General features: G+C 41.4%; 1 protein-coding gene across 2 annotated transcripts in view; it reads left to right on the top strand.

The window, feature by feature from the left end:
* The window catches only part of LOC126262225 (eukaryotic translation initiation factor 2-alpha kinase 1-like), a 157,030-nt gene that overhangs the window by 16,400 nt on the left and 119,005 nt on the right, over positions 1-21,625 (top strand). For both annotated transcript variants that reach the window (XM_049958673.1, XM_049958672.1), the window contains exon 2: positions 12,376-12,477. In XM_049958673.1, the coding sequence (XP_049814630.1) occupies positions 12,396-12,477 (82 nt within the window). In that variant the 5' untranslated portion in view covers positions 12,376-12,395. The remainder of the gene's footprint in view (positions 1-12,375; positions 12,478-21,625) is intronic.

The following is a 21,625-nucleotide window of genomic DNA, read 5'->3' as shown; positions in this document are numbered from 1 at the left end:
TCTTAGCATGGTTCTGTAAAGGCTGACATCCAGCTTGATTGCAGAACAGTGCAAAAACTGTTGCCACATCAAGGAATCATCACAATTTCCCGTGAACAAGAAAGACAACTAAAGAAATCAAAGATATATAGAGACTGCTAAAGTCACAGCATTTCCTGACTGTTGTCTTTAAGAAGCCTTTACGCAGATTCCAGAAGGGACCAAATGTACCCCTCCCCCTGCTCGGTGTACACCTGTGAATGTATATTAATGTTACCCCAATCAAACTCGGGCTGAGTTCTTTTACTGATTCGAGGCAATACAGCCACATGCGGAACTTTACCTCTGTAATCAAGTAGTTGCAATAATATAAAAATCCCACTTTATAGGCTCCTATCTGATAACATATTAACATATACATCAGCTAAAGACTAGTTACGTCACAAAACTGAATGCTTCCCATTTCTTCTGTAACATCTGCTGGGTAGTGAACCACTCATTTGTTGTACGTTCCTACAATACGCCAGTTTTGGTCTATATGGGCTACCAATGCATAGCATACCAACCAGTAATGCTATTGGCACTATGTTTGCGAGCTGAATCAGATATCCCACCATTGTGCATTTGACTGCAACATTTCTTAAAAATTGTGCAATAATAACCTGCCAAATTTGATCTTCTTTAATAATCTGGTCGTGTCTTGTCCGGTCTGGTCTTTATTAATAGTCAAGGGTTTAGTGTCTTCATAAATCCCCATAGGGTACATTTGTGCTGCAGCCTCACAGTTGGCACATAACACCTCACTGCTTGCTAAGAACCTTGTTACATTTATGCTGCAGCCTCTGTGCTTGCCAGGAGTAATTACCCAGCAGCTGCTCACATTGCTAGCAGAGTCGAGCATGGCACTGTTGGAGTGACTTTGAAGCAGCCAGTCACAGCTCAAGTTTCAGGACATGCGACGATGGTCACAGTGCGAAATATAAACAAGTTTGATATCTTCCCCTGACAAGGATTGTAGTGAGCAGTGGGACAAGCAGCGATGGTGCAGTTTAAATGGACTGGTAAGGCTCAGTGCACTTGTTTCATCATCACTGGGCCTTGCAAGTGGGCAGTGAGGTGGCAGTATAAACACAGCCTTAAAACAGGTAACCGATGGTGATACGTACAAACACTATTTGGAACTTTGGCTCCCTACTTTGGGCTCTATGTACAGAGCTCTTGTACAAGCTATCACACAGTGTGTAACTGCCCTCGAGATTGATTGGATCTGATCAGAGAATCTAAGGAATTGGATATTCCTTCAACTTTTGGTGTTTTTCTCAGTCCAACACAAATACTCTAACTCAGAAACCAACCATGAAGATGGGGTTAAAAGTAGGTTCTGGTCATATATACATAGAGGGTCAGGATTAAAACTCATTGCCAAACACACTCATGGCTGAATTTATAGTCATCACAAGAGCCCTTACATTTGCATGTAAACACACACAGTTCTTAGTATCCAGCACTTCAATGACTAGTTGTTAATTGATAGACCAATGTTATTCACTAGTATCAAGTATTCAAGTTCTACTTTTTGACATTAACAATTTTCACATGGATTCCAAGTCAAACAGGATTTCGAGGATACAAACTTGCTGATCAGTTGACCAATAAGCCAGCCCCAAAGGAATACTAGAAGTGCATTGTGAGGTAAATTGAGGCATGTAATTTTGAAAGATTGGAAATCAGAATGGTAAGCCATTGCCCTCCCAAATAAACTACAAACAATCAAGGGATCCTTTCTTGCAGGATGATACACCTTCTGAACTACTCAGAAAGAATCAATGGTTCTTCGTTCATTGCATATTGGCCTCGCTAGGCTCACCCCACCCTCTGCCTCAGCTTCATCTGACACCAAGAGGACCCTTTCTAGTGTGGTTATGGTGCTGTCCCTGCCCCAACAGTAGCTCACATTTTTGTCTAGTGTACCACTATGACTGACTGAATTAGTATGAAAAGTAGAGTTGAGTGACTTACTACCCTCAGTGCTCACAGGTGATGTGTGAGCAGTATATTAGGTCATACAGTTTATTAGAGAGTGATTGATTTTTGCTCTAAAATATAGTGGTATTTACAGTGTTGTACTATCTCTGGGACGAGCATAGTGGGAGCATCTCTTACCCCTCTCCCCCTTTCTGAGACTACCGGTTGTGCTTGGTCCTGAAGCCAACATAAGTTATGAATGTTTCAGAATCTTTCACAATTTCCCCCACTATTAGATCTTTAAACATCATGTCTTAGACTTTTTAATTGTTAAACAAAGTTTAATAGGGTCATTCCATGTCAATTCAACCAATTTGAGAAAATGTTCCAGCTGATAGTCTCAGATTTGGCTGAAATTTAGCACACCAATGCTACCAAGTGTGGAACACTCGTGTACAAAATTTTAAGTTCCCCTGCCAATTAGTTCCAGAATTATGGCTTGTGAAAGAAGGTGGTGTGGCCTGGAAATTGCAACCCGCATCTGGCAATCTATCTTCAGACCCAACTTCAGGTCTTAATAACTTCGGAACTATTCCACACAGTTCAGTGAAATTTTTACAACCCAGTAACATCCATTTAGACAACACACTCCATAAATCAAAACACCAACAACATATTTCTGAGGGAAAATAAAAAATTCCAAAATGTGATTAAAAAAATGTAATACGTTAAAAGGTACATATTGTATGCCAAATATAATTCACTCAAAAAGGATATAAATTTTTTTGTGGTAAGCTTAATGGGGCCTAAACACACACAGAACTCATCTTGCCCATATCAGTCACACAAACAGAGTTCCATGCACACGAAAATACAAAAATTTGAAAAGTTACCTGAAAAACATGGATTTTCTAAGTGTTGTAGCACAAAAGGGACAAGTGATATCCAAGCCACATTTCAAACACTGCATAAGTAGACCATAATATAATATGTGGCAAAATTTCAACTTGTTATTGCAAGGCATTTGTAACAATAAAAGTTGACAGAGATGTATTTTGTTACGTTTCTTTTAACATGATTTAGCAAGTAATAGTAATGGTGCAAACAGCTTGTTTCAGATAAAGCTGCAGCAATTGTTGGAAACCATTAGGTAACAGAAAGTTAAACAATGGTAGTTTTCAGGGCCGGAATGAGTCATTGTTAGGCAGGAACAACAAAGGAAGCAAGCAACAATTGCAGGTTATTCATGTTTTTAAGATTCTAGTACAGACTGGTCAGTACTGTTGTGGAAAGTCGGTATGGAGGCAGAAGAGTGTACTAGTGGTGCTTTTGTTCAAACAAGTTGCAGTATTGGTAGAGCACAAGCATCTGAATGTCATAAAACGACATATGGAACAAAATGTGGCATTTGCTTTGTACTGTATGATCTGGATGAATCAGACCAAGATTTGTTGCTATGGAGATCCGGGATACACCCTGTGGGCACAAGAAGTACAGTTCCAGGAAACTTTAGTGTTTGTTATCATCATATGAAATTGTTTCTGGATAAGTATTAGTTCCTACAAAGAAGTTGTTTTGATCCATTTTGGATTCATAAGAAGACAGTGAAGTGTAGCCTCAGAGAAATTGATATAAAATCAGTATTGAAAGTGAATCAGTGCATGGGACTTAACATGAAACCAGGACAAAAGTTATGTTCCAGGTGTGTTAAACTGCTAAAAAATGAAGAATATTCTGATAATTTACGTGGCAGTGACGATGAGTATCAGCCACCTACAACCACAGTGGATGAGTAATTAAATACTTCAGTGACTGCTCTTGGTTTGTCTCCCATGAAGACACACAAAGTTGGGAAAAGAGACAGGCCCAGCTATGGTAGAAGAAAACTACAAGTAGCTCAAATGGAATTAAAACACAAAATAGCTGACACACTAATGGTGGAAGAGGAAGAACTACCTGCTCCAAAGGAACAGAAATCATACCAGAAATGCTCTGATTTGGACAAAATTGTGCATGATTTGAAAGAAAAATGTGCCATACCCACACACCAGAAAAAAGTAGCTATTCTTAACCTTCCAGCTGGTCTATAGACTACACTGCAAAGGAATTGAATGTTTCTACATATATGGTAAAGCAAGCTAGGAAAATAAAAGCAACCCAAGGAGTGCTTCCACAACTTAAACCGAGCGAGGTGGCGCAGTGGTTAGCACACTGGACTCGCATTTAGGTTTTCCGTGATTTCCCTAAATCGTTTCAGGCAAATGCCGGGATGGTTCCTCTGAAAGGGCACGGCCGATTTCCTTCCCAATCCTTCCCTAACCCGAGCTTGCGCTCCGTCTCTAATGACCTCGTTGTCGACGGGACATTAAACACTAACCACCACCACCACCATCCACAACTTAAGCAGGCTCAGGGTAAGCAATTGAGTTCAGAAATAAAGATGCTAGTGTCGGACTTTTATGAAAATAATGACTACAGCCAAACAATATCTGGAAAAAAAGACAATGTAATGGTGAAAATGGGAAATGTATGTGTACAGATGCAAAAAAGACTGTTGCTATGCAACATATCAGAACTATATGTAGAATTCAAGGAAAAGTATCCCAATACCAAAGTAAGTTTATCATCTTTTTTCAATCTTCGGCCAAAATGGGTTGTGCCTGTAAGTGCAAGAGGCACACACAATGTTTGTATATGTGAGACCCATCAAAATGCAAAGCTGATGTTTGCAGCTATAAAGGATTCTGATCTGGATTACAAAGGTGCAATGGAGCTGCTAGTGTGTGACATCAGTTCCTACCAGTGCATGATACACAGGTGTGAAAAGTGTCCTGGTAAGGCAAATCTTGCAGAACACATGAATAACAAACTGTATGGTGAACTCCTTATGGATGACGAACTTGGTTCTTATAAACAATGGACATACATGGATCGCACAAGTCTTGAAACAAAGCAAAGTACAGTGGAAGATTTTGTTGAAATGTGTTGTCAAAAAATGGACAAACTGACCACGCACAGCTTCACAGCAACAGCACAATCGGCTTATCTCCAGTTTTGTAAGGATAATTTGAAACAAGATGAAATTTTAGTAATACTAGGCTTTTCTGAAAATTATGCATTTATAGTTCAACGTGCCATCCAAGGATATCATTTGGGACAACAATCGAGCAACTCTCCAGCCATTTGCGATTTACTATAGAGGTGAATCAGGTGAACCTGTGCATTTTTAGTGACTGTTTAATTCATGATGCCATTGCAGTTCATGCCCACATTCGCACTGTCATGGCATATGTGAAAAACAAGCTGCCTCACATACAGTTTGCAAAATACTTCAGTGATGGGGCAGCCAGTCAGTCCAAACACTGTAAAAATCTCAAAAATTTATGCATGCATTACCATGATTTTCAGACACACACAGAATGGGATTTTTTTTGCAACAAGTCATGGTAAAAGTGTATGTGATGGTATTGGTGCTACCTTTAAGCACATGGCATCACGAGCTAGTCTGCAGCACCCTACAGAAGGTCACATTCTAACACCTCTTCAATTATTTACCTGGGTACAGAAAAATATCTCTGGCATACAGTCTTTCTATGTTTCGAAAGCTGACGTGAAATCAGTCGAAGAGTTGCTAAAAAGCAGACTAGAACATGTTAAAACTGTTGCAGGCACAAGGAGCCATCATCACTTCTCTCCAGCGGACTCTGACAATGTGCAGATGAGCAGACTGACCGGTTATAACTATAGGTTCATACACAACATGTGTCTTCACAGTCTGTCTGACTCAAGATTCAGAAGCAAAAGCAGCAACATACAACCAGGTTGCTATGTTATTGCTGTTTATGATGGCAAATGGTACTTAGGATGTGTTGCAGAGTGCTGTGAAGCAGACGGTGATGTATTTGTTAACTTCATAGGACCAGCAAGATCATTTCATTGGCCACATTTGGCAGACAGGTGTTGGATTCCTTTTGAACATATTCTTATGACAGTTCCAGTTCCTACCACAGTGTCAGGAAGACAGTACAATTTGCCACTCAATGTACAGAGTACAGTAGCTAAAGTGTGGGAGAACTGTTCGAAGCACAATCGACTGGTTTTTAGCAGTTAAGATGCAGTAAACATTAATGATAGGTTGTGTTAATCTGTCTATATGTCATTGCTTAGTGATTAAACAGTTGTGGGAGAGGATAAGAAGAGGCAGAGGAGTTTACAATATGTTTTTACAAAAATGTGTTTTGGAACAATGGCCACATCACCAATATATCTGTCAACTTCCATTGTACACAAATGTCTTGCAATAACATGCTGAAATTTTGAGATATATATCATTATGGTCTACTTATGCAGTGTGTGAAATTTGCCTTGGATACCACTTGTCCCTTTTGTGCTACAACACTTCGAAAAGCCATGTTTTTCAGGTAATTTTTCAAATTTTTGTATTTTCGTGTGCATGGAACTCAGATTTTGTGACTGATATGGGCATGATGAGTTCTGTGTGTGTTTAGGCCACATTAAGCTTACCACAAAAAAATTTATACCCTTTTTGAGTGAGTTATATTTGGCATAGAGGGCACCTACAATATGTACCTTTTAACGTATTACATTTTTAAAATCACATTTTGGAATTTTTTATTTTCCCTCAGAAATATGTTGTTGGTGTTTTGATTCATGGAGTGTGTTGTCTAAATGGATGTTACTGGGTTATAAAAATTTCACTGAACTGTGTGGAATAGTTCCAAATTTATTAAGACCTGAAGTTGGGACTGAAGATAGATTGCCCGATGCAGGTTGCAATTTCCGGGTCACACCACCTTCTTTAACAAGTCATAATTCTGGAACTAATTGGCAGGGGAAACTAATACTTAGTACACGAGTGTTCCACACATGGTAGAATTAGTGTACTGAATTTCAGCCAAATCTGAGACTATGAGCTGGAGCCCCTGGTTGAACTGACATGGAATGACCCAATATTATTATTATTGAATACAGGACACTGTGTACTGCTGACTGCAGAAAAGAGGGTGGTGGGTGGGACTGGAATGTGTATCTCGGGCCCTTGTTGTCAGCCCTGGGAAACCACCAGCTGGACCCTTCCCTACTTTGACAGCCCTCCCCCCTCCCCACCCCCTACACTCACTTTTTCATTTTACTAATATTCTTTTTAGATAACAAGACACGTTTTAACTCTGAAAATGATGATTATTAGCTTTTGCTCTGTTTGGTGCCAGTATACTCACAAAGCAACTGGATTTATGACTTTGACCTGTTTAGTGGCTTTACATGGGCTTTATTCAACTTTTGTTTGTCCAAGAAGCTTTGGCTCATTTAAATGTGTGGTGGAGCTCTCCTTGCTTTCACAGCACTTTTCAGATATGGTTATTGAGCCATTCCTGTTGTGAATAAGCTCACTTGACAGACACAGCACTTTTGAATTTTAACCATTGTTACTCCACATTTTCAGTCTTGGAGATGAAAAATTGTTGCTAACTGCCCAAGCAGCCATCAGTCTATTTCTTGTTGAACTTGTGAAGTATAAATGTTTTTCTGCCTTTCTTAACATTCTTTTTAACACTTTTAGTCAGCATTATAATTATTGATGCCCTCTTCTACATATCTCTCATATTTTGGGTTTGTCTGTCGTCATGAGATTAAAGTTGTTATCAAGAGTCAGTTCGTAACTGACTGCTCAGAGTCAGATAAGGTGTTTAGTTCAATGTCACATGAATCTATATTTTTTTCTTGTGCTCTAATCAGTTGTATCCCAGTCAGTACCTGAAAGGTTTAATCTACATTTACATACATACTGTCACTGTGTGGAGCAGGGTACCTCATATCATTGCTAGTTGTTCCCTTTTCTGTTCCACTCACAAATGGAGTAAGGGATAAATGATTGTCTGTATGCCTCTATATGAGCCCTATTTCTCGTATCTTGTAATGACAGTCCTTATACAAAATGTACATTGGTGGCAGTAGAATCATTTTACAAACAGCTGTAAGTGCATATTCTCTCAATTTTGTTTGTATCATTTTGTGAAAAGAACGTTTTCTTCCCTCCACATTTTCCCATTTGAATTCATCTAGCATCTCTGTAACATTCGCGTATGGGATCCCAGACACATGAATGGTATTAAAGAATGTGTTGCACAGTCACCTTTATAGGTGAGCTACACTTTCCTAAGATTCTCACAATACACCAAGGTCGACCATTTGCCTTCACTACTACTGTCCTTATGTGCTTGTTCCATTTCATATCACTTCGCTTAATTACACATAGATATTTAATCTACATGGCTGTGTCAAGCAGCATGCCACCAAGACTGTATTTGAACATCACATGATTGTTTCCCCCACTTGTCTGAATAACTTATATTTTTCCACGTTTAGGGCAAGTCTCCATTCACCACAACAAATAGAAATTCTGTTTTAAGTCATCCTATACCCTTCTACAGCCACTCAGTGACAATACTTTTCTGTATATTACAGTGTCATCAGCTAACAATCACAGATTTATTCTCACCCTACCTGGCAGATCATTTATGTACTGGGTGATTATAATTGAAGTGCACCTATTCACGGAAACATGATAGATATGCTAATGCATTGATGTGGAACAATTCTATGCTTGAAAACAAATTAGTTCCAGTTCTGGCTACCGAGGACAAATCTGGTGCTGTACACTGTTTGTATGATTGTATGACATCCATGTTGTCATTTGGCAAGCCATAACATGAGTGAAGAGTATGGTGATTGAGAAGAGAGACTGTGAGATTTTAGTGAAACTGTTTTTTGTGAATGGCAGCAATTACAGTTTTGCTTTGAGAGAGTATCAGTGACTGAAAGATCTGGGCAGATGCCTGATACATTTAAATGGTTTAAAGAAGGTACAGGGTGTTTCAAAAATGACCGGTATATTTGAAACGGCAATAAAAACTAAACGAGCAGCGATAGAAATACACCGTTTGTTGCAATATGCTTGGGACAACAGTACATTTTCAGGCGGACAAACTTTCGAAATTACAGTTGTTACAATTTTCAACAACAGATGGCGCTGCAAGTGATGTGAAAGATATAGAAGACAACGCAGTCTGTGGGTGCGCCATTCTGTACGTCGTCTTTCTGCTGTAAGCGTGTGCTGTTCACAACGTGCAAGTGTGCTGTAGACAACATGGTTTATTCCTTAGAACAGAGGATTTTTCCGGTGTTGGAATTCCACCGCCTAGAACACAGTGTTGTTGCAACAAGACGAAGTTTTCAACGGAGGTTTAATGTAACCAAAGGACCGAAAAGCAATACAATAAAGGATCTGTTTGAAAAATTTCAACGGACTGGGAATGTGACGGATGAACGTGCTGGAAAGGTAGGGCGACCGCGTACGGCAACCACAGAGGGCAACGCGCAGCTAGTGCAGCAGGTGATCCAACAGCGGCCTCGGGTTTCCGTTCGCCGTGTTGCAGCTGCGGTCCAAATGACGCCAACGTCCACGTATCGTCTCATGCGCCAGAGTTTACACCTCTATCCATACAAAATTCAAACGCGGCAACCCCTCAGCGCCGCTACCATTGCTGCACGAGAGACATTCGCTAACGATATAGTGCACAGGAGTGATGACGGCGATATGCATGCGGGCAGCATTTGGTTTACTGACGAAGCTTATTTTTACCTGGACGGCTTCGTCAATAAACAGAACTGGCACATATGGGGAACCGAAAAGCCCCATGTTGCAGTCCCATCGTCCCTGCATCCTCAAAAAGTACTGGTCTGGGCCGCCATTTCTTCCAAAGGAATCATTGGCCCATTTTTCAGATCCGAAACGATTACTGCATCACGCTATCTGGACATTCTTCGTGAATTTGTGGCGGTACAAACTGCCTTAGACGACACTGCGAACACCTCGTGGTTTATGCAAGATGGTGCTTGGCCACATCGCACGGCCGACGTCTTTAATTTCCGGAATGAATATTTCGATGATTGTGTGATTGCTTTGGGCTATCCGAAACATACAGGAGGCGGTGTGGATTGGCCTCCCTATTCGCCAGACATAAACCCCTGTGACTTCTTTCTGTGGGGACACTTCAAAGACCAGGTGTACCGCCAGAATCCAGAAACAATTGAACAGCTGAAGCAGTACATCTCATCTGCATGTGAAGTCATTCCGCCAGACACGTTGTCAAAGGTTTCGGGTAATTTCATTCAGGGACTACACCATATTATTGCTACGCATGGTGGATATGTGGAAAATATCATACTATAGAGTTTCCCAGACCGCAGCGCCATCTGTTGTTGAAAATTGTAACTACTGTAATTTCGAAAGTTTGTCTGCCTGAAAATGTACTGTTGTCCCAAGCATATTGCAACAAACGGTGTATTTCTATCGCTGCTCGTTTAGTTTTTATTGCCGTTTCAAATATACCGGTCATTTTTGAAACACCCTGTATTAATGCAATTTGAAAATGCGGATGAGCTTGGAGTGACACCTGGAAGGGGAATGCATTCTTTGCTAATGGAAATTATTGATGAGACAGTTGTTGCTGTAAATTACCATGCAGCATGTGCCTTGGTACTGCTAGTGCTCTGAGAATTGTCCATCCCATGGTCAACAGTACGGAAAATTTTGCTGTCTATTTTACAATGGTACCTGTAAAAGACCCAGACTGTGCAGCAAATGGGACCTAGTGATCTGCAGAAATGCTCTGAATTTGCTCTTGGGTTTCTGTCGCAGATTGAAGTTGAAGACATGTGACCGAACAATATTCTATGTAGTGATGAGGCACATTCTACACTACAGGGCACAGAGAATACACAGAACTGCTGGATTTAGGATAGTGTTAAATCGTACGTTGTGCACAAAGAGCCACTGCACTCACTGTAAGTGGCTATGTGGTGTGGATTCACCTGCACCTTTATTCTCGGTTTGTTCTCCTTTGAAGAGAATACAGCCAGAGGACCTGTGATGTGTACCATGATGTCTGCTTGTCATTGATATCTCCTTGTACAGTGTATGATTCTTGCTTTGGAAGAACACAATTGTGTGGAAACCACTGTTTTTCTGCAACACTTCATGTCACTCACCCAGTGAAAGATCTGCTTAATGCAACCTTCCACGAATGTTTTACATCCGTACATTGTCCAGATGCATGGCCTTGCAAGATCACCTGATCTGACTGCATGTGACTTTTGGCTCTGGGAATATCTAAAAGATTGTGTTTACCAGGGACATGTTTGGTCTCTACCGGATCTGAAGGCCAGTATACAGGAACACTTTGCTCAGATTCCATCAGAACTGCTGCGAGCAACTGTTTATCATGTCATTTTATGGATGTAGCATCTCGTTGATGTACCCAGTGCTCATACTGAAAAAATTGTGTAAGTGCCATTTAATAAGAAAATCAATATTACACCTGCCTCACATGTTTGACATTTCCTGCCCACATCCCGTTTCTAATCCCTCACATGTGAAAACATTTCTGTACATCTTTCTTGCATTCACAGTGCCAGATTTGCACCTGGTGGCCGAAATTGGAACTAATTCTTTTTTCAGCATAAATCAGTTCTACATTAATGCATTAGAATATCTACCAAGTTTTGCTGCCATGTGGTAATTACAGCCCACTCTGGACCCTCTGTGAGTAACTGCACTTTAATTATAACCTGGCATAGAAAGAACACGAGCACTCCTATCAGTTCTCATGGGCACTCCAGACAGTATCCTTATCTCTGATGAACATTTGCTACCAAGGACAAATACTGGGATTTATAACATTTTCTAAGTTCTTTTTGGAGAGGAGACCTGTTTTTATTCTAGCTGTTAGTACATTGTTGTATTTCTCTTAACACCTTGTGTGATTTCCTGGCTTCTGTGTACTAGACAGAAAGTGTTAGCATGTTTTCAGTAGATTGTAAGCAGTCAACCATATACCTTTTGTGATTTTTTTTCAGTTGTCAGTATCTATGAACAATTTGTCTTTGTTTCTTGTGAGTGCTGTACGGCATGACACGAATTTGTACATAGAATTATTTACATCCTTGTTTAAATAATGCAAGAGGAAGAAACAATATGTATGTGTTAAATGAATGTAATATTAGCATAACTCTCAGAGGTAATGGTAACATATGTTAAGTGCTTTTCCTTATATGGATGAGGCAGCAGTTACTTCACTTTATAACTGCAACACTGACTGCTGTTCAGTAGTGGAATGGTCGTTAAATAGTCTCTGCTAAACAATGTAGTGTGAACTGCAGAGTGATCATGTAGATGTAGAGATACAATTATAACCACTCAACAATAACTGCACAGTTCCTCCAATCTCACATTTTGTGTGCGCTATACATATTGCCTGTTTGAAGTTTCAGGTTATTACATTGAAATATTACTGTATAATTTAACACAGTGTTGCAAGCTTGTTTATGGTTTGTTGTTATTTTTTAAAGGATATAGCAAATGTTCCAATATGGATGCAGGATCACATCAGCAGGGAGATGATGAGGATGATGTCTTGCCATCTTTACAAACAGTCACAAATTTTGATTATGGTATGAGCTTTTATTATCATGTGCTATGTTATCTAATATTAAGTAATACTCGTAATAAGTGAATAACACTACCAGCACTAACAAAACTTTCTGTGAATTAAGAACTATACATAAACAAAGAAATATTTAATGACATTAAATGAAACAACAAGTTTACTGTTACCAGTCACCGTTTTCTTTTTTCCACGACGTGTTTCGAAGGTTTAAATCTCCGTCATCGGGTGGATTTATTATTTCAATTTCTTGATCACATTTATCTTCTGAGAGTGGTAGTTTGATAGCTCTATTAATCATGTACCGGAATGCTGCCATTTTGTGTGCTGCGGGGTGGCAAGAGGAGTTGTGGATTGTGGTATGTGTTGTGGTAGGCTTCCGATAAATTTCAAACTGATGTCTGTTATTCTTTATTGTAACGGTAAGGTCTAGGAAATTTATACTGGATTTTTTTGTGTTTATGTAGATTGGCATTGATTATTTGTAGTGTGGGATCTATTGGCAGAGAGGAATAAAGGTTTTGTATGTCAAATGAGGCAAGTGTGGCTCCATCAGGTACTTGTATGTTTTTGACATATTGTGTGAACACAAAAAAGTCCCTTCAACTCACATTAAAGAACTGATGGACCTGCTTGAATTCACACTTTCACACAACTATTTTAAATTTAACAATAAAATCTACAAACAAACAGATGGTCTGGCAATGGGCTCAAATCTTTCCGGATTGCTAGCAGAAATATTTATAAGTAACCTAGAAGACAAAATCCTGAATTCCAATCACCACCTCCTCAAAAATATCATCTACTACTACAGATATGTAGATGATACCATAATTTTAATCAAAGGCACTAAAGATGACATCAGTGAGTTGAATCACTTTTTCAACAACTCCCACAGTTGAACAACAAAAAGATGACAGTATAAATTTCCTAGACCTTACCGTTACAATAAAGAATAACAGACATCAGTTTGAAATTTATCGGAAGCCTACCACAACACATACCACAATCCACAACTCCTCTTGCCACCCCGCAGCACACAAAATGGCAGCATTCCGGTACATGATTAATAGAGCTATCCAACTACCACTCTCAGAAGATAAATGTGATCAAGAAATTGAAATAATAAAACAAACAGCTATTGAAAATGGCTATAACAGCTCCATAGTAGACACCCTAAAACACTCAATAATGGCAAAGCAATCACAACACAAGAAACAAAAAGAAAAAAAATAACATCTTCCATACAATCCCCTTTCTGGGTAACATTTCATACCAGATTGCCAATGTCTTCAAACGGAAAGGCATTAAGCATATCCTTTACAACAGACAACAAGATTGGACAAAAGTTACCCCACAACATCGGCACACGAAACCCACTTCATCACACAGGTGTGTACAAAATTGAATGTTTGGACTGTGACTGCTTCTACATAGGCCAGACAGGCAGATCATTTGAGATTAGGTTCAAGGAACACATGGCAGCACTAAAAAACAAAAAATACCACACATCAGCTATAGCTACCCACCTGCATGAAACAAAACACCATGTTAACAACACAAGTATTAGCATCCTACACATCCAACCAAAAGGCAGAAAACTAGACATCCTTGAACCAGAATCCATCTTAAATGACAAAAATGACAATATTTACAATAGTATCATCTCTGTTTTCGGCAACTGCCTACACACACACACACACACACACACACACACACACACATGTGCACACATCCTAATATTTACCATAAATATTGACAGCCACCAAGAGTACAAGAGATTTACCTCATTCACAGATAATTCATCACACCAACAGCTTGTACCCCTTGTCAGCTTAAAACTGTATGTACATCAACTACTGGCACATATGTATATCTATCTGCATATTTCATAGCATTAACCAATGATGTATTATCCCAACCTTTAGGCAGCTAATATATGCAACATGTAATCTTAAGACTCCTTGCCATGTAAATGTTTGCTCTCATATAATCACTCTTTCCTCTCTCTCTCTCTCTTTCTTCAAAGAGTGTCACCTATGTATGATTTTACTGCTGTAGTCAATATGATCATTGTAATTCAAGCCTGTAACATTTCACGTAATTGTTATTATCAAGTATGAAGTTTAAGCCATTTTAACATTTCACCTGATTGTTTAAACGAGTACGAATGTTTAGCTGTTTTATCTTTTCAAAATTGGATTTATATACCACCTGAAGTACACACACATATATTCGACACCTCAAAACAAACACCTCCAAATGCTTTAAACAATTATTCTGTAATAATGTTGTTACAATGTATATTCTTTGCACTTTGCGATTATGTCTTCTCTTCTGCTATATGAACCTTGCACCCAGCTGATACCAGATGCCATATTTGTTTACTCTAGTTTACTTATTAAAGTTTACCATTAGATATCAGTTTAATTTTTTGTCAAAAGTAATCCAAAACCATATTCTGAAATAGTGTCTTGTTTCTCCACTAGGCAGTGCCACAAGTTCCTCCAAAATCGTAACACAACACACACACACACACACACACACACACACACACACACACACACACACACACACACGTAATACTAACTAATGTAAATCCACCCGATGATGGAGGTTTAAACCTTCGAAACGCGTCGTGGAAAAAAGGAAAAAAAAAATAAAAAATAAAAAATAAAAAAAATGGTGACTGGTAACGGTAAACTTGTTGTTTCATTTAATGTCAGTAAGTCACGGTAAAGCCTAACCAAAAATGTTCGCATTAAAAAAAAAAAAATTGTGAATTCTAGATATCTGGCAATTCCTCCACAGCCAAAAAGTTTTTACCTTTCTTGGTAAATGAGTTCTGTATGTAGTAACCTGTTGGCTACTTCACCTTTCATCCACAGCGGACATGTCAGCCCTCTACGGCAAGTGTAGTGCCTGCCAACTTTCAAATGGGGTGCGCCAACTATCTTGAGGCGGCCACTAGGATAGCCTGACCACTGACCGTCGTCAACAGCATTGCTTGGTGCACGCAGCACTACACCAGTGACACCTGACATGGATAGCATCTTTGTAAGGGCATATACAGACCTCTGAGCCATTCGTTCTTAAATGTGTTTGAGACGTGTAAAGTATGGGGGTTGTTCAATAAGTAATGACCCACATTTTTTTAAAAAGCCATTAAGATACATAGACGAACGTTGTTGGTGGTGCTTCACATTTAATGTTTGTACTGTGAAGTTTAACCATTCTGGCAGATGGCAAAGCCGTAGTACAGCATAAAAATGGTGTCTACATACGACTGAAATTACAAGCAGCGTACTGTTATTGAATTCTTATGTGCAGAAAAGGAAACCGTGGTGAACATCCAAAAACGTTTGTGTGCAGTGTATGGCGATGCTGCAGCTGATAGGAGTACAGTTGTGCGATGGGTAAACAAAGTTACAGCCTCAGGAAATGCAGAAACACAGCTCCATGATCAGCCATGTTCGGGATGTCCTGTCACGGCCTCTGCTCCAGACATGCTGAATTGTACGGATGCATTATTTATGCCGACCGGCGCATCACAACTCGATAATTGTCTGTACAGTTGTTGGTCAACATTGGAAGTGTGTCTGCAGTGATCGAGACTCTTGGATATTCAAAGAGGTGCTCACAGTGGACCATAAGATTCAAAGAAAGGCCATTTCACCTGAATTGTTGGAGCATTTTGAGACCGATGGAGAGGCCTTTCTGTTACTGATCGTGACGGGGGACATAAGTTGGGTGTACCACTTTGCACTGGAAAGAGCTTTTACCAGCACGGAATACATGCTCTTTACAACATTGGCATATGACCATAGAACATGATGGAGACTACGTAGAAAACTAGGACATGGACAAGACATGTTGATGTATATGTCACCAAATTCTGACTCTTTAACAGTAAATATGTTCTGAGGAAAATAAATGTGGGCCATTTCTTATGAACGACCCTTGTACTTTCACAGTACTCTTGTGGCTGTCACTCCATGACCCCGTCTGATTTTATGGCCATGTGTTTCCTTGTGTTCCTATTTAGAGTACAAGTGGTGATGTCGAGGATCGAATTTTTGTGTGTTTTGGATTCTGTGGTTTTTCTGCCATTTGACTCTTTCATGTAGGCTTAAGTCAGGTCACTTCTGCAACTACAGCAGGTGCATATGGCCATGTTAGAACAGTTGTTGGCTACTTTGACCCAGACTGAGCTGACGACTGTTCATTTGCTGCTGTTCCCCCCATATGATGAATCCACATTCACTTGTGCACCTGCCTCCTTTCACATTTTTTTAGAACAGTTTATCGCACCTGTCATCTTCAACATTTCATGGCATTCTGGGTGGTTGACACAGAGGTCCCTAAGGTTCATTTTTTACTGTGCATACCCCCTCTTATGTATCAATAACTGTGCCAGTTAGCTCCTCTTCAAGAATCAGTTTTACTTTCTTTTGATGATATGTGTAATTTACTGTTCTCCTTTCACCACAACCGTATCCATGTGGTCACTGAAAGTGTTGAATTCCACTGATGTTTCAAACAACTGCAGCAATTGTATCGAGCTTGTGCATCTGAGCTTCATGACCTCAGTTCATAAGTGTCAGCAGTCTTATGCGGACAGTATCGTCAGAGGCGCAATCATTTGTTTGATCCCAGATAAGGTGGTGTGCCAGTGGAACCCTGTGTTAGAAGAGGTTTTGAATACTGCACAGTCTTTCAAGATCTCCTGCTTCTCCAATTAGAGGCTTGGAGTGATGTCACCCTTGTTGGCAGTGTGCAGCCATGGAGCATGGAGCCTAGCATGCTGGGAGAAGAAATAGCTGCAGCACAAACCAACCTTCAGGTTTGATGCAGAAAACATGTTGTCAGCAGCAGAAACAGTGAACACCACTTTCTTTGTGCTCATCAATTCACAGAGCATCAGCAGATGGCCTGCCCCAAGCGGTAGGACTCTTGCCAAAAAAAAAGGGGGGGGGTCACACTCTAACCCCTCCCCCACTCTACCTCCTGTTCCCCATCTACCTCCCCTTTCCCCCTCCACCTTCCTTTCCCCTGTCCCCCCATCCCAGATGTCATTGCAGGAATCAATGGACACTAATATTCATATTGTTTGGCCATTGTGTTTACTGTTGTCTGTGGGCCAAAACAAACTTTTCATTGAAGTGTGGACAATGGATAAGCCATTAATCCTACAAGTAGACATGGAAGCTGTTGTGTTGCTAGTCAACTCACAATCATATGCCAAGTTAGGGTCCCCACCATTGGCATGCATCGTGCATTGGTTGTTTACAATACAACAAACAGCAAATTCCTATTCTTGCGCAATTCATTGTGGTCACAGTTTATAAATCAGCTGTCTGTTTCATTACATACTTGGTGGATAACAATGGAAGTACTGAAAATGTGTGTGGTTCAGATGCCTTTGCTACATTTGGTTTTTATTGTGAATATGATGCATCTGGTGTTAGACCAAGTGCCCTTTCACAAATTGGATTCCTTGTGTTCTGAGTTTTCGGTTCTGTTTGCCCCAGGATTAGGTTGTGCAAATAATTTCATGGCACACATCACCCTCAAAACCTCTGCCTGGTCTCACTTGCTATGGCCAAGGCCAGTGCTAGTGGCTGTGTATGATCAAGTTAACACAGAGGTGGATCGTTTAATGTTATTTGGAGTAATTAGTAAATTTTGTTGGCTCTTTGGCAACTTCAAGGCCACTACTTACCCCCTGCCTTGCCTGGAGGAGTTGGTCACAAAGTTGGCTGGTGGTCAGTTCTTTCTAAAAACCGACTTGGCTGAAGCCTACCTTTAGATTCCACTGGATGAGATATCAAACCAGTTGCTTGTGGTTAATACACCTTTCAACACGTATCAATATCATGGCTAATGTTTGGGGTCACTTGTGCACCTACCTCCTTTCAACATTTTTTAGATCAGCTTATGATTGTTGTCTTATTGCACGTGTCATCTTTCAACATTTTTAGCACAGCTTTTGAGAGTCATCCCTCATTGCATTAGCTACCTTGATGAGATTGTCATGACAGGTGCTATCGTGGAGGATCACCTACATAACCTCTTTTATAAAGAGTAATCTGCCATTTGACTGTGTATTGTTATGTGGATGGCTTCCCCATCACAAGTTCCCATATTGCCTCTGCTGTGACGGCAGGTCTGGTGTTATGGCAATTTGTACACCTGATACAACAAGGGTGGCCTGACTGTCCAATAGGTCAGACATTGGCCCACTTCATAATTTTTATGCGTTGTGCTTCATTTCTCCCTCCTGGATGGTCTTATTCTCCTGTCAATGCAAGGGTTTACTCCCCAAATCATGGTTTCAGTGGCATTATGTGGGGAGGTCTTCTGGTTATTACATCATGGTTGTCGGGGGACTTGCACACAGAACTGTTGGCATGCCCACCATGTGTTATGGCCAGGCATCAGTCGAGATGTGGAACACCTTGCTGCAGCATGCCTCAAGTGTTCCAGTCAGCAGATGGTGCCGCACACTGTTTTTTTGCCGTGGTCAGCCCCTACATTGCCTTGGGAAAGAGTCCACATTGATTTCACTGGTCCCTTTTAGAGACTTTCTTGTTATTGGCAATTGATGCTTTTTCTCAATTTCCTTATGTTGTTCGCTGTCCATCTGCAACAGCAGATGTGATTGTCAAAGCCTGTCAGAGATGTTCTCCATAGAAGGCTTCCTTGTGGACTGGATTAGGACAATGGTCCTCAGTTGGAGGCACAGTCTTTCAAGGACATTTTGTACACACTAAGTCATTTGCCACGTCAAGCAGATCCCTTCCATCTGCAATCGAACAGGGAGGTGAAACGCCATCTCTGAACATTTGATATACAGATGCGCAAGCACTTCGAAGGTATCTTGTCAGAGAAGGCGCTCATATTTTTTTAAGCTCTTACTGAATGATGCCAATTGGGGCAAGAGCCCTACCAAGTTCCTGCATGGTCGTCAGCCATAGACACTGCTCAACCTCTTGTTGCTGGGTAGGTGTCCCCTACAGCACCCCTTTTGTTGACGTTCGCATCTGCCACACCAGCCTGGACCAGGGCATTTTGATGATGCCGTCGTGGGATTCCAGTCATCGTTCACAGCCAGTGTGGTTGCCGTGTCTTCATGTTTTACACCAAAGATTGACTTGTGACATACCACGAGACCCATTTGTGTCCCATGATGGGTTCAGGCTCCCCTCCTCAGGTTGTGGGACTGACACCTCGTTCTTCATTGGCTTTGGCCCCTCTTGAGGGTGGAGGCATCACCTATGGTAGGTTTGCCTCCTGCAGCCAATGCTGGCACCTTTCATGGTGCTGAGCAGGTGCTGCTGTTAACAAGGATGGAAGCCAGGTCTCCATCACCAAAGGCTCTCCACCATCATTGCTGCCCATGCTGGCACCCCTCACGATGGAGTCTGATGTGCAAATGGTGCCCCCCCCCCTCCCCCTCCTGTCGCTAGTCTTGTCCACCAGTTGCCCCAGGGTCTACAAGCAGCAAGGGTGCCATCATCCCGCTAACTTTCTTCTGTACGCACTGGGCAGCTCGAGCACCTGCAACCAACACCCCCAGCATCATTATGAATGCCCCCCAGGGGACTCACCACTCTTTCGTGCGTTTGTTCTTGGCTACCACTGGGCCCCCATCCTTTGCAACACCTTTTCCCTTTCCATGCTGCATGTCTATCCTCCTGCTATTCTCCATCCCCTCTGTTGGGGAACATGCCTGAGATATTTTTGGGAATATGTTCTGAAGTTTTAGTAGGCTGAGATCAGAACAGTCCTTCAACTGTTTTTTCTTTCTTTCTTCATTCACCATCTCCTACCCTTCCTCTGCTTTGGCATTTGAGGGTCCTCCTTGTTTCTTCATCCTCCTTGTACAGTCCTGAAGGCCAGCCCACAAGTTTTTGACGTATAACAGGGGTCTGAGTAGCGGGTCAACAGGTAGGGTTTGCACATACCCCCTGGTAAAGGCCAGGCCCAGGGAGAGGTGACTGCGGGCTGTGCCTTCCAAAATTGCCAATTGGTCTCTCTGTCTGGAGATCGGGAGGTGTGTCCTGAGGTGTGAACAGTTATCTAAGGCAGGTAAGCCCCTCTCTGAGGGGGGAGGGGGGGGGCATTGGAAGGAGCATGTCATTGGGTACACTGGCAATCATGACGGATTTTTTTCACAATGAGTCAGTCACCATCTCGGTCCACGTCTACTAAACATAAATGGAAGTGGCTAAAGATTCAAAGACTCTTGTAGCTGCACCCCAGTTCTTCATGGTATCACATACTGTAGGTCAGTCCTTTTCTACGGTTGAGAGAGGTGTTGATGCAGTTGCAGGCCCTGTGAAATCCTGCTCTCGTTTACCCAATAGGGCTTTGCTCCTGGAGACCAGTAGCAATTTTCAAGCCCAACAACTGCTTACAGCTTCACTCCTCCACAGCTATCCTGTTCATGTTGAGGCCCATTGAATGCTGAATTCTTCGTGTGATGTTATTTACACTCGGCTATTTGATGGTCTAACTGAGGGAGAAATCAAAACTTACCTTTCTGATCAGGGCATCACTGCAGTCTATCGAGAAATGAAAAAGGTTGATGCAACCTTATTGCCTACACACATCCTTTTTCTTACGTTTGATCGAGTAGTACTTTCATCGAAGATCAAAGCAGGCTATGAAGTCATCATGGTCCGACCATACATTCCTAACCTGATGCATTGCTACCAGTGTCAACGTTACAGTCACACTTGGATATCCTGTAAAAACACGGCCAAATGTGTTACTTGTATTAGGGATGCTCATGAGGGCAATTGCCCACCTCCTCCTCCCTGCTGTGTCAATTGTAATTGTGACCATGCCACCTCATCCCGACCGAGCGGGGTGGCGCAGTGGTTAGACACTGGACTCGCATTCGGGAGGACGACGGTTCAACCCCGCGTCCGGCCATCCTGATTTAGGTTTTCCGTGATTTCCCTAAATCACTCCAGGCAAATGCCGGGATGGTTCCTCTGAAAGGGCACGGCCGACTTCCTTCCCAATCCTTCCCTAATCCAATGAGACCGATGACCACGCTGTCTGGTCTCCTTCCCCGAAACCAACCAACCAACCAACCTCATCCCGTGAGTGTCCCATCTCAAGAGCTGTGCATCCTAAACACTGGT

The sequence above is a fragment of the Schistocerca nitens genome, chromosome 6, assembly GCF_023898315.1.
Source record: "Schistocerca nitens isolate TAMUIC-IGC-003100 chromosome 6, iqSchNite1.1, whole genome shotgun sequence".
NCBI classification, from domain to species: Eukaryota; Metazoa; Arthropoda; class Insecta; order Orthoptera; family Acrididae; genus Schistocerca; species Schistocerca nitens.
Note: the sequence above shows the minus strand (reverse complement) of the source record. Positions and strands in the feature narration are given on the sequence as shown.